The sequence below is a fragment of the Protopterus annectens genome, chromosome 12.part0 (assembly GCF_019279795.1).
Source record: "Protopterus annectens isolate FY-2018-M chromosome 12.part0, PAN1.0, whole genome shotgun sequence".
Classification (NCBI taxonomy): Eukaryota; Metazoa; Chordata; order Ceratodontiformes; family Protopteridae; genus Protopterus; species Protopterus annectens.
Genome location: NC_056746.1, coordinates 1160721402 through 1160734872, shown reverse-complemented (window position 1 = coordinate 1160734872; position 13471 = coordinate 1160721402). Strand labels below are relative to the sequence as shown.

At 40.9% G+C, this 13471-nt stretch overlaps 1 protein-coding gene across 3 annotated transcripts in view; it reads left to right on the top strand.

Moving 5' to 3' along the window:
• Positions 1-13471, top strand: part of CHD6 (chromodomain helicase DNA binding protein 6) — a 2211516-nt gene that overhangs the window by 902295 nt on the left and 1295750 nt on the right. For all 3 annotated transcript variants that reach the window (XM_044090190.1, XM_044090189.1, XM_044090188.1), the window contains one exon: positions 1295-1459. In XM_044090190.1, the coding sequence (XP_043946125.1) occupies positions 1295-1459 (165 nt within the window). The remainder of the gene's footprint in view (positions 1-1294; positions 1460-13471) is intronic.

Sequence of the window (13471 nt, the reverse complement as noted above, 5' to 3'; positions counted from 1 at the left end):
TCCCCCACACTTTTCCAGAATAAATGTGAGCTACCATCAGCCTCTTCACTCATCCACTCCCCCCCACACACCAGCTTCAACGGGTGCTTGATCTCCTAGACAAACTCTTGTTACCTGGGTCATAGTTATTGCTTTATCTCCATGTTCTAGTGGAACTGTCACCAGCTGGCATTATTAAAGTTGTAGTATAGGTTTAGGTTTCTAGAGTGGATGTCTGCTTTACTACTACTTATTTTAAATGGAGAAATTCAAAGAGTGCAGTGTTGTTTATAGCACAAAAGGCTAAATAGAGATCACCTTTAGAAGCTTATACAAGATTGGCTAGTAGGATTGGGTTTTAGTTTGTCAGAGAAACTAAGTGCATTAACACCTGAGAACTTTTTTTGTGAAAATGTATTCAGGTCTCGTGAGTTGATTTAGATGCTTAGCGAGGTACATGCCAAAGAGGGCACATTATAGTCAGTGGATGGGCCTGTTAAGGGAGCAATAAAGTGTAAATATTTTTTGGCCTTTGGGGAAATTCCATGAAGTATAAGTTGTGTGAAGTAGAAGCGTCTATATCATATTATAGTATGTTCAAAATATCGAACGGCTACAATATCAAAAATGCCATTCATTGAAACTGTTCTTGTGGGGGGCTGCACCCCCCCCCCCCCCGCTAATTATATATACCATCTCCAAGATCGCACTACAGTCAGGAAAGGGCACATTTTCTGATCCTCACTGTATGGCGGTCTCACAAAAAACTTTTCGTTGAACGGCATTTTCGACATTGTATCTGTTCGATATTTTGAACATAGGACAATATGATATAGACCCGAAGTAGAAGGATTTTCTTAGCATGATATAGACTTGGTGTCCAAATGAATGTTTAACAACATAGGCACCCAAGTTCCTAATGCTTGGGTCTGGCTAAGAGGAGTGTTCTCTATGTCCATAGTGTAAGGAAAGTGTTCCTACACTGAGACGTCAAAAGCTATGAAGTCAGTCTGGTTGGTTAGATCTCCCATTTGTGGTGTAGTGTTGTGTGATGAATCATAGTGTACTGTGGTATTGAACATCTGTGGTTGTTGTGAGTATACTATCATATCTGTAACTTGTTTTATGTGACTGAAGTTAAGCAATTAGTTTATATGTATGTCTACTTTAGACAGCCTTCACCAAACTACGTTTCTAGTGACCCAGATAAAAGTTGTACAGCTCCCACTTTACAGTAGGCAGCTAGGTCATTGCAGTATTCATTGATTAGAGTGTATGTTACCTACCTCTTAAATCTTTCTCTCCTTCTTTCAAGGCTCAAGCTCGTTGTCATCGAATTGGTCAGAGCAAGGCAGTTAAGGTGTATCGTCTGATAACGAGGAACTCGTACGAAAGAGAAATGTTTGATAAAGCCAGTCTGAAACTGGGTTTGGACAGAGCTGTGTTACAGGACATCAACAGAAAGGGGAACACAAATGGGGTATGTCCCACTTTCTCATGCAGAGTACCTAATAGTTATCTCCGGGGTGTACAGGTGCACTAAATGTGTGTAATATTAGACTGTTTGTTATTCATAGATAGGTTTTACTTCCTGTTTTAGTATGCACAAGTCGATCCTTTTGTCAGTCCCTTCTTTTCACACCAGGTAATTTTTTTACCATGTTATTGGTGGGCCCTTCTATGCCCTTTATATTTACGCCATGTCTAGAAGCTAGTTTATCTAGTATATGTGAGTGAAGTACATGTTGCACTGGTTACATACTGTAAAAACACACAAAGAAATTGGCATTGTTGAAAGTTTTTGAATTATGGCAGTTGGCCATTTTATCTACTTGGATTTTAGAGGCACTCTGATAGGAATTTATGGTTATACTTGAAAAGATTTGTCCCAAGTTTCTGTGACACTCCAGATTATGTTTTTTTCAGTGGCATGTAATACAAATGTGTAGTGTTTTTTTTTTTTTAAGTTTTGTCTTAAGGTTTTCTGTTACATTTACAGTATTCATGCTGGTTCAGTTAAAATATGGAGCTGCTTACTGAAAAAATAATATGATAATATCTTATTAAGCATTAACTAGATTATGTAATCTGAGATCCAAATTCCCTTTTTGTCAAATAAAACTGTGATTATGTTTTTCTTTCCCTCTCCCTTTTTGTGGGGGTGCTGTTGTCTAGTTTATTAGAATTGCATCTGATTGTACTGGGGCGTTTCAAATAAATGGCTGAAAATATCTCTGCCTCTTGATACACACACGTGTAGACAGCGGTGTTCCAAAGTTTTATTTTTCATTGCATTCCATTTGTTTTCATCTGTCAATTGTGTTCTGTAAGACATATACACATATTAAACATATTGTTTTTGTAGTCCTTGTAATAGTTTAGTTGTACTTTTCTGGACAGCTACCAACTTCTTAATGTCCTTGTAGAAAGTATGACTTTCAAAACTGTATGTATTACTTCAGAATAGGGTTTTTATCAAACTGTATATGCAGAGGCTTAACAGCAACTTGCTTTCTTGTAAAGTTGTCTTTACTTTGTCCATCCATTTATTTGTACATTCCTAATAATTTTTCTCATGTTGATTAGGTGAAAGTTATGTACTTACCATAATGCTATATTCTTTCATTCATATCCATCCAATATGACTTGAGTCTTTGAGCTGCTTGCCGAGTACTTGTCAGCATTAGTGCTCCGGCCTCTCAAGCCACTTTAAGATTTTCTATCCCATCAAGCAATTGGCTTACAGTTGGTTTAGAGGATTAAAGGAGAACTCCACCCTTTCATACAGTTTAACTCAATCGTTAGGATGTTTTTCGTGTTTCACTGTGCAGTCATTGCATTTGTGTAATCCTGCTGGCAGGATGTTCTTCGTGTTTCACTGTTGCAGTCATTACGTTTGGGTAATGCTGCTGGCAGGTTGCCCTCAGTCGGCCTGAATTCCAAAGTCCTGGGTCCTGCATTGGCTGCTGTCACCCCTTCCCTGACGTCAGGTCGTCAGGGGTATAAAAGATGCGGCCGACGCCATTTTCTTTAGTCTTTCTTGCCGCGCGGTGCCCGAAGCAGAAGTAGTTTGCAAGTGCCGGTTGGCCAACTCCTGAGATTTTCGTGTGTGAGTTTCAGATCCGAAGTCTTCTATAAAGCTAAGTACCCCGTTGGGGAAACTTTTTTCTTGCTCCAGACCGATGTCAGAAGAAGTTAATAATTGTATTTCTTGTGGGAAGCAAATACCTCATAAGGATTTTCATTCTTACTGTATTCCTTGCGTAGGCCCTAGTCGCAACGTTTCTGGTTGTCGGTTTTGTGCTAGATATAACCAATGCACTATTAAGCGTCTGTATGATTTTGCTTTAAACTATTTTGAACGCTGGTTTAATTATCCAGAAATGTCATCGGATAGCCATCCGACTACCTGAGTTCACAAAAAACGCAAAGAAAAGGATAGAGATAGACAACCGAGGCACAAAACTGACGAAACTTCTAAGCCAGTCGCCGGTCCTCAGTGAGGCGCTTTCGCAGCCCCTGACGCCCGCTACGTTAGAGTCGCAGGCCGCTACCGACTCCCACGTGGAGTCGGCCATGCCGCTGGAAACTCAAGGTATTGGAGCCTCGGATATTATCCCTTCAGATGGGTCCGGAGCCGCTGAGCAGGCACCGGCTTCTGAGGGTGTATTCATACCTAAACATCTTTACATCAAACCGACTTCAGCTTCAAAGGCAAAGACTAAAGCACCTTCCAAAGCAAAGAAACAAACTCAACAGCCACGTAGTCAGGCCTCTATGCCCAAAAATCAGATGCTCAAAATGGCCGAAGACTTGATTACCTTGATCAGGGATTCCCATCCCCCTCCTGATAAGAGACCTAGGCAAGAGACTGACTATGAATCTTCAGATCAGGTTTCCATTTCTTCTGATTCCTCTTCTGATCAGGAATATTCTCCCCCCCCCCATGAGGATTCTGATGCTGAAGAATCTATACCTTCAGCTTTTCCTCCTGAGGACTATTCTTTTGGGGAAACCTTACATACCATGAGGGAGCATTTCCACTGGGAGACCCAAGATTTTTCAGAATCTAAAAAGAGGCTCAGGGATTTCCTTTTACTACCTCAACACAAGCCACTAGCCATCCCACCTGTGTTGGACATTGTAGATGATGTGTTTTCGGAGTCTAGTCTTAAACCTGACTCCTTACCTCCAGCTCCTGTTAAGCCAGACAGATATTACAGGTTTCCTGATTCTCATAAATTCCTTTTTAAAACCCTGCTGCAGACCCAGAAACTATTTCTCAGGGTCCCAAAGGAGTTAAGGCTTCCGCTGCAAAAAACCCTACCCCTCTGACAGAGATTCTAGGGCACTGGATAGATGGGGGAAAAAAGGTTTGCACATCTGCTACCTTGGCTATAAGGGCCTTAAACTGTCAGTTTTATATGCTCAAATATTAGCAACATGTCATGGCAGTGCTTAAAAGAAAATGTTGTTAAACTCTGAATGTGCAGAAAACAAGGAAATGCAGGATTTATTGCATGCAACTGAACAAGTTGGAAAGCATACATTGCAATGTGGTTTTGATTCTTTAGAGGCTTCCTGCAGGGCCACAGTTACAGGTTCTGTTATTAGGAGGCATGCTTGGTTAAAGGAACAAAATCTTCCTGATCTTGTTAAAGTTAAATGATTAGATGCACCTTTACAGCATGATGCTTTGTTTGGTGTTAAGGCAGAAGAGGTGTTAAAGAAAATGGAGGGCAAAGCTAAATCTATGCAAACGGTCAAAGATTTTTACAAGTACAGCCACCTAGGTTTAGTAGACACTGGCCAACAAAGAATTGGTCCTTTCGTGTGTCAGACAGACCTCAAAAGGGCAGAAACAGTTGCCCTAGAGGCAGATCCCAGGCGCAAGGTTCATTCCACTCAAAACAATGGGGAGCTTCTACCTCCAAAGTGGGAGAAGACAAATCACAACCATTCAGGAAACAGTCCCAATGACTTCCCCCCGCCTGCACCAGGCACTTATCTCCTGGCAGCACCTTTAGGGGGAAAATTAGCACTTTTTTCTCAAAATTGGCACATTATAACCCAGGACAAGTGGGTCTTAAATATCGTGTCACAAGGCTACAAGTTCCATTTCCATACCCTGCCAAAGGCAAACGGCTGGCCAGATCTGCCAAAAAATCAATGGCAGAGGCACAAAAACAAGTCTCATCCCTCATGGACATGGGGGCCATTCAACCAGTACCAGAGCAAAAACAAGGACAAGGATTTTATTCAAGGCTGAAAGGACAAGGCCTGGAGGCCAATACTGGACCTATCTATTTTGAACACATTCCTGGATATATCAAAATTCAAAATGATGACTTTGCAACAGCTTCTGCCCATGCTGGGCAAGAACGCTTGGCTGGTGACTCTAGACTTAAGAGGCATACCTGCATGTCCCAATCACACAATTATGCAGAAGATACCTCAGATTCAAGGCTAGCTCAATGCATTACCTATTCTCTGCACTGCCCTTTGGCTTATCTACTGCGCCCAGGGTCTTTGCAAAGTGCCTGGCACCAGTAATTGCATTCTGCAGACAAAGAGGAATACAAATATATCCTTACTTGGACGACTGTCTAATTCAAGCAGAGAACATGGACATTCTTCTACAGCATTTGGCGTTTGTGAAAAGACTACTGACATGCCTAGGGTACACAGTCAACGAAAAGAAATCAAAACTAGTACCCTCTCAAGAGATAATATTCCTGGGTGCAAGCTTAAATACAACTGCCCAGATGGCTTATCTCACGCCAGACAAACAAAGGCAACTGACTACCTATTTCAAAATGTTGGCAACAAAGGCCCAGTTATCTGCAAGAAAAATTCTGCAGGCTTTGGGCTTCATGGCATCCTGCATCCTACTAATTCCATATGCAAGACTGCATATGAGGAAACTTCAATGGTACCTAAAACGTGTTTGGACTCAACATTGCCACAGCCTGGAAACAATGATTACTCTTATTCCCTGCCTACAAAAGGAGTTTCGATGGTGGGCAAAGGCTTGTCACCAAAACAAGGGACAGCCATTCACATTACACACAGCCAGCCAGCCAGACACTAACAACGGATGCATCAGATTATGCCTGGGGGGCCCACATGGCAGGAAGATGCATTCAGGGCACATGGTCTTCAACCCAAATGCATCTACATATCAATCAAAAAGAGATGCTAGCTGTTCAGAATGCCCTGACAGCCTTCAAGGACCTACTTCATCCGGGACAACTACTGATAAAGGCAGACAACACCACGGTCATGTGGTATACAAACAAGCGGGGGGGGTACACATTCTTACCCCCTTTGCAGACTAGCCATGACTTTGTGGGACACAGCATTAACCTACCAAGTACATCTGCAAGCACAATTTCTGCCAGGAAGGATAAATACTCTGGCAGACGAACTAAGCAGAAACATCATGGATCCCCACGAGTGGCAGCTGGATCCACAAGTCTTCAGCATGATAACAAGGAAATGGGGATGCCCGGACATAGATCTGTTTGCCTCCCCACACAACTACCAGCTAAAAAGATTCTGCACAAGGACTTATCACAGACAAGCATGGAAAGTGGACGCCCTATCTTTCAGCTGGAAAAACCTATCAGTATATGCCTTTCCCCCTCTGCCTCTCCTCCCCAAGGTACTCCTAAAGGTCAGACAGGAAAAGCCAAAAATGATACTGATTGCCCCAGAGTGGCCCCGCCAGTACTGGTTTCCAATCCTAAAGAACTTGTCTCAATGCCCAGCTTGGACCTTACCTCAAATACCTCATCTACTGTTCCAGCAAAACAATCAGATCCTGCACAGCCAACTCAGGGCTTTAAACATGGCAGCATGGCAGATAATGTAGTCATACAAAACATACCTCTCAGTAAAGCTGTGATGGATGTCATTTTGGAGGCCATAAGGCCTAGTACTAGAAAATCTTATGCTGGAAAATGGAAGAGAATTCTGTGCTTGGAGCCAGGCACAAGGAACAGATACAGCTGTGCCAAATATTCCTCAGATTTTTCAATACTTAACTGAGATGCTGGACAAAGGCCTATCTTTTTCATCTATTAAAGTTCATGCCTCTGCGATTTCGGCTCATTACAATACAGAGCCACCATTCGTTTCTCATCCCTTATTAAAACAGTACCTCAGAGGAGCCAAAAATGTAAGGCCTCCAAGGAGATCACCAATGCCTGCATGGGACCTCAACTATGTCTTGGAAAAACTCACCCAGACTCGTTTTGAGCCAGCTGCTACTGCTGATATAAAGTTTTTATCTTGGAAAACAGCTCTGCTGCTAGCAGTAACTTCTGCAAGACGAGTTTCAGAGCTACAGGCACTCATGGCTGTGGAACCTTTTATCTTTTTTTATCCAGACAGGGTCTGTCTGAGGACAAACCCAACATTTATGCCTAAGGTGGTGTCTAGTGTGGCTCTTAACCAAACTATTTATCTGCGAACTTTTTATCCAAATCCACAGAACAAGGGAGAGAGAATTCTGCATTCTTTGGACGTACACAGACAGCTTACATTCTTCTAGGACAGAACCAAAGTTTTCAGAAAGAGACAGCAATTACTAGTGGCATATGCTGCAGGATCACAAGGAAAGGTTATCTCAAAGCAGACTATTTCAAAGTGGATAGGCCACTGCATTAGTTTCTTCTACTTACACCATGGCAAGCCAGTGCCTAAGGGCATTAGGCCACATTCAACCAGAGCTGCAGCCACTTCAGCAGCTTTTCTCGGGGGAGTACCAACCAAGGACGTTTTAGGGGCTGCTACTTGGAGTTCAGTGCACACCTTTACAAAACACTATCATCTGCCACTCTACTCTAAATCCAGGGCAGGCTTTGCCACTGCAGTTCTGCAGGGCCTTATAGCCGCTCCTAATGCTGTTTAGCTCCAGTCTCCCAACTATAGCTTTGGGATTCTACCCAAATGTAATGACTGCAACAGTGAAACACGAAGAACATAGTACAGTTGTGTACACATCATAAATGTAGATGTTCGAGTGTATTCACTGTTGCAGTCCAGGTTACCCACCCGCCATCCCCCTTTTCTTTTCATGGAACCTATCTTTCCTTCTCTGATTTATACAACCTATCTGGTGTATTTGCTTGTAGATGAAGGTAATGTTTATATTGGTGCATGTATTTATATATATATATATATATATATATATATATATATATAAATTTTGGCTACCGTTTTAGAGGGCACCTGACATCTGAGGCAAGAAAAACTAAAGAAAATGGCATTGGCCGCATCTTTTATACCCCTGACGACCTGACGTCAGGGAAGGGGCGACAGCAGCCGACGCAGGACCCAGGACTTTGGAATTCAGGCCGACTGAGGGCAACGTGCCAGCAGGATTACCCAAATGTAATGACTGCAACAGTGAATACACTCGAACATCTACATTTATGGTATGTGTACACAACTGTACTTTTCTTTTCTCCCTATAATATGGTTCCATCAGTGTGTATGTACCAGAAACTTGCTTGTAGTTTTTAAAACTTTTATTTCCTTGCATTGGAGTCAAAGGAAGGGAAAGCCCACCTACATTTTTTAAACTCAACTTCTCACATACTTTGCAAAGAAATGAGTCTCCACATGCATGACATATCATGGACGCAGTTAAATCTGTAGATTACCTTGTCAGGTACTGCTGTCAATCTTAGATGGGTAATTAACCCTGCTAATGTCAGGAACACAGCAGCTGATATAAAGGAAGACAGAAAGCTGTGGAATTGTTTCCACTGTTTTTATTACAGAGGGAACACTCCCCTTTTATTAGCAAAACAAAGCAATTAGAACAGTCAGAGGTTTAAAGGCAATTGTCAACTCTTCTGACAAATTTACATAAGCAGCAACACGGTATTGAAATTCTAAGCTTTAAATGTTATTTATAATAGTTTGTGTTGAGATAACTTGAGTAGTAGCAAAGATTTCTGTGACATTTAGAGAAAGTCAGTAAATATTTTTTCTTGTAAAGTATAAATGCATTTACCATTTTCAAGCCCCCCGGCCAGAACTGCAGAAAGAGAGTCAGATGGCAACTCTATCAACTAGGTGCACTGATACTGTTCATAAGATCTTTTATGGTTTGTTTGACATCATCTCAGAGGGGGTGCATATCTGTTGCATGCAGATCCATTGTAAGAGATTCACACTGACTTTGAGTCAGTCCTTGCATTGTCAGAGAGCAACCATAATATACAGCTGAATTTACTTTAACATAACGTTTACTATGTGCCCTTGCATATATATATATATATATATATATATATATATATATATATATATATATATATATATATATATATAGTGTGCGTGTGTGCGTGCAATATCTATGCATGCAATTAATTATTTATAATAAACAACATAGTATAGTTAAGCATTATTAATGTAAACAAAATGTTGCTCAATGATTTACTTGGTCACTGTCGCACATTGGCTGTGTGTTCCACATGTATTATTGGTCAATGTCTGTCAGTATTTTTTTCTTTGTATTGATAACTGCATTTAATAATTATTATCTTTGCCAGTGTAGCTTATGTTGTGGCTGAAAAGGGTCCTGGGACCATTTCAATTTCCTGGTTACCAAAGTATAAATAAATACGAAACAGAAAAAAGGAGGGGGAACATGACAGAAATAGTTGAGGAACTAGTAAAGCACATTTTAAGTCTGCATCATTCATGAGAGAGAAAAATCCTCCCACTGAAGGCATTGGGAAGTAGTAGACAAACTAAGTTTAGAGTCCTACTACTTGTCACTTGTAAATGTGCAGCAAGGATTATTTACTGCAGTGAGAGTTTTCCCACCTCAGCATGAGAGTATGGGGGAGGATTTATCAAGTTTGTTAGGACTACAAAAGACTCCTCTTACAAATATGCTTTCTTTTGCAGCAAAGTAGCTGACAGCTATTTATAGCATAGAACAAGCCCTGTCAGAGCGATAAATGAGGCTCAGTCAGGTAAACAGAGAAGCAGCTCTTTAACAGAAGGTGTGTTTAGATGACAGTGCTTCACAGTCCTGCCATTATATTTTAATGGCATGAGAAAACAGCACCGCTCCCTTATGTCTGGCATGAGTCATATAAAGAGGACTTGAAATGTATTCTGGGAAGAAGGAAGGAAAGCAAGAAAATAAGATCACGTTACCAAGGCAGGCCCCATCATCCGCCATTTTTTGAGAAACACATTAAAGTTGTAAAAGAAGCACTTGGAATGGTTTTGAGGCATTAAAATATCTCAAAAACAGAGATGCAATGAAAAAAATATGTTTTTTTAACGACCTGTGATCCAGAGGTACAAGGTTTGATTCTCTCAGCCTCCATTGCGTAACTGTATGACTCTGAGTAAGTCGCTTCACTAGACACTGCTCCTGGGCTGAAGTTGAAAATGTTTATTGGGATCACTGATGTACCCTAGAAAACAAATGCAAATAAATAAACATATGCTCCATCAACACACACACACGCATATGTGTGCGTATCTGTACACACACACATATATGCAAATGTGTGTACATATATATGTATATGTGTGTGTGTGTGTGTGTGTGTGTGTGTGTGTGTGTGTGTGTATATATATATATATATATATATATATATATATATATATATATATATATACACATATATATATGTGTGTGTGTGTGTGTATATATATATATATATATATATATATATATGTGTATGTGTGTGTGTATATATATATATATATATATATATATATATATATATATATATATATATATACACACACACACACACATATATATATATATATATATATATATATATATATATATATATATGTATGTATATATAAAACGGTCCTTGAAGCTTGGAGACTGTTGTGGTGGAAGTGATGGGTACCAAAAACAGGGTTTTCCAAGATAGGAATGTAAATGGTGTTGATGAAGCTGTCTCTAATGGTGGCTTTTTCAAAGGTTCTAGCACAAAGTTCAAATCCCAAGGGAGAGCAGCTTCTCTGACTGGATATCTGAGTAAAAATACTGCTTTTAGAAAGGCTTTGCAAAGCTTATGCAAGACAAGGGAAGGTTCCTAATGCCTGATATGAAATTTAGAGATAACTGCCCACTACACTTTCACTGTTGAAAAACTGGAGCCAGACTCAAAAATATAAGCTAAGAACGGGAGGACGTGTGGAATAGGGGATGAGAAGACAGCAATAATTTGAGAAGAGGCCCACAAGGTGAAACATTTACACTTTCCATGGTAAAGTTTACATGTGGATTCTTTCTCAGAGGGTGTTAGAATCGTGATCACTTCATCGTTGGCCATTAGAGAAACTGGAAAGACCAAGTGGCTAGTTTTATTTTGTGAAAAGCCAGGTGAGGCTTCTTGGGGGGTGGAAAGAAGATCCTGCACTGGATCTATCTAGGGAGGTTCCTTGAGAGGGGGCCTGAGAAGGGGAAACCAAATCTGTTAGGGCCAGACTTGGGCTATAAGAATGTCAGAGGTCTTGTATTAGGGCTCATTCTGTGAGAATCTGGGGATCAGGGGTAAAAGTGGGAATGCATATAGAAGACCAGATGGCCATTGGTGGGTTAGAGCATCCTTGGAGGACTGTTCATGAGAAGGGATCAAGGCAAAGTTGCTACTGCATTTGGTGTTTTATGGAGACACAAAAAGATTGCAGCGGGAAAAGGAAAAGCCTCAATGATTGAAGATTTGCATCACTTTGACTAAATTGAGGGACCACTCATTGAATTATTGGAAGATATCTGCTGAGCCTGTTCACAAGGCAGTTGAGAGCTTCCAGAATGTGTGTTGTTGTGAGAAGGACATGTGAGGCCATCGCCCATTGCCAAGCTTTCATTGTTGCCTGAGATAAGGGTTAGGCTCTGGTTCCTTCATGCTTGTTGATGTACCAAACCCAGTGTCGTATTGTCTTTTGGATAAACGTCACTGCCAGAGGAAAGGAGTCCTGAAGTTCCTGCAACACAAGGACGACTGCCCACACCTCCAGGACATTGATGTGAATGTCAGCCTTGTTGGTAGTCCATAAACCTTTAACCATCCTCCCATTGTAAGCTTGCTGACCCAAATCCCTCTGGAAGTGACTTGTGGGTGGTGTAGTACAGTGCCTTTAAGGTGAAGCTGTCTGACACATATGCCTGCTTCCCTAATCTGTCTATTGCTCTGGACTGTTTATTGGAAGGATGGATAGAAGCTGAATCATCAGTCATCTCTTTGTTAGTTGATGCAGCCACAAATATAGAATCTACCAGGGGGACTTTGTCCAGTGCTGCCTGTCCTTGGGAGGCCTCAAGTTCTTATCCAGTTTTTAAGGTACTGTCTCACGTGTCAGATTCCAGCCATGATCTCCTCATCACAAAAAAGTCTATTAACTTGTCTGCTGGAAGGCCCAACCCGGAAGTAGATGGAGGTGAATCTTAAGTGTCAAAAGTAACACCTTCTTTTGAGGGTGGGGGTGGTGTTAGTGGCCCATGTTCCCCTCTGTTTTGTAATTTCTCTAAATTTTTTGAGTTTCTAATACCATGACTGCAATGGACCTCATTCCTAAGTCAAAGTATGATTAAAGTTCATGAAATTAGCATTGTTTCACTCAATGATGTCAGCCAAAAGTGCTCTTCGCAGCACCCGCAGTGTGCCCAGTAATGACTTCTGTAATTCGTATGGAGTTATGTGTATTGGTAGCATATCTAAATATGATTGTAGACTCTTTTATATAAAAAAAAGACCCACTGCTCCTACTACTATTGGAACTATCTGGGTATCTGTCTTCCACATTGCTCTAGTTTCTGCTTGTAAATCCTGATATTTTATGACTTTGTCTCTCTGTACGCAGGACACTGTAGTCACTGGGTGTGGCTATTTCAATGATCAATGCTACTTTTGTCTTATTTTCTTGGACCACTGTATCTGTTTTTTTAGCATCTATCTTTTGAACTGTTGGCAATGGATGATTCCATGTGATGTAGACTTCAGCATTTTCTGTGATGCTTTTGGCTCGTGTTTTTCAGCCACTTAGTACCGTAATGTTTGCACAATCCCCAGTGCAACAGTCTCGCCACATTATTATGCCTTTCAGTATACAGTCCTCCTGCTATTAGTAGGTAGCAACCAGCAACGAGGTGAGCAACTCTTTCCAGTTTGGTTTTACAGAAACCTACATTTGTCTGTTTCTCCCACATGTTCAATGGATTTTGTAGACCAACTTGTCCATAGTCCACTTTCTTGGGCCGTCAGTATTAACCTTTCATCTCTTGGCTTGAATTCACCTTCTTAACCATTCCTATGTTCGTTCTTGATCAACATGAGGTTCTTCCAGAAGTTTTCTATACTTGCAACTATATTTATGCATTTTCCACATTTCTTGCATTTTCATCTGGTCCTTCACCTTATATTCTTTCTTTTGTTTTTCGGCACATTCAGTTGCTGCCTGATTTTTATCTACTTCTGGCTTGATTTCCAGTCCTGCT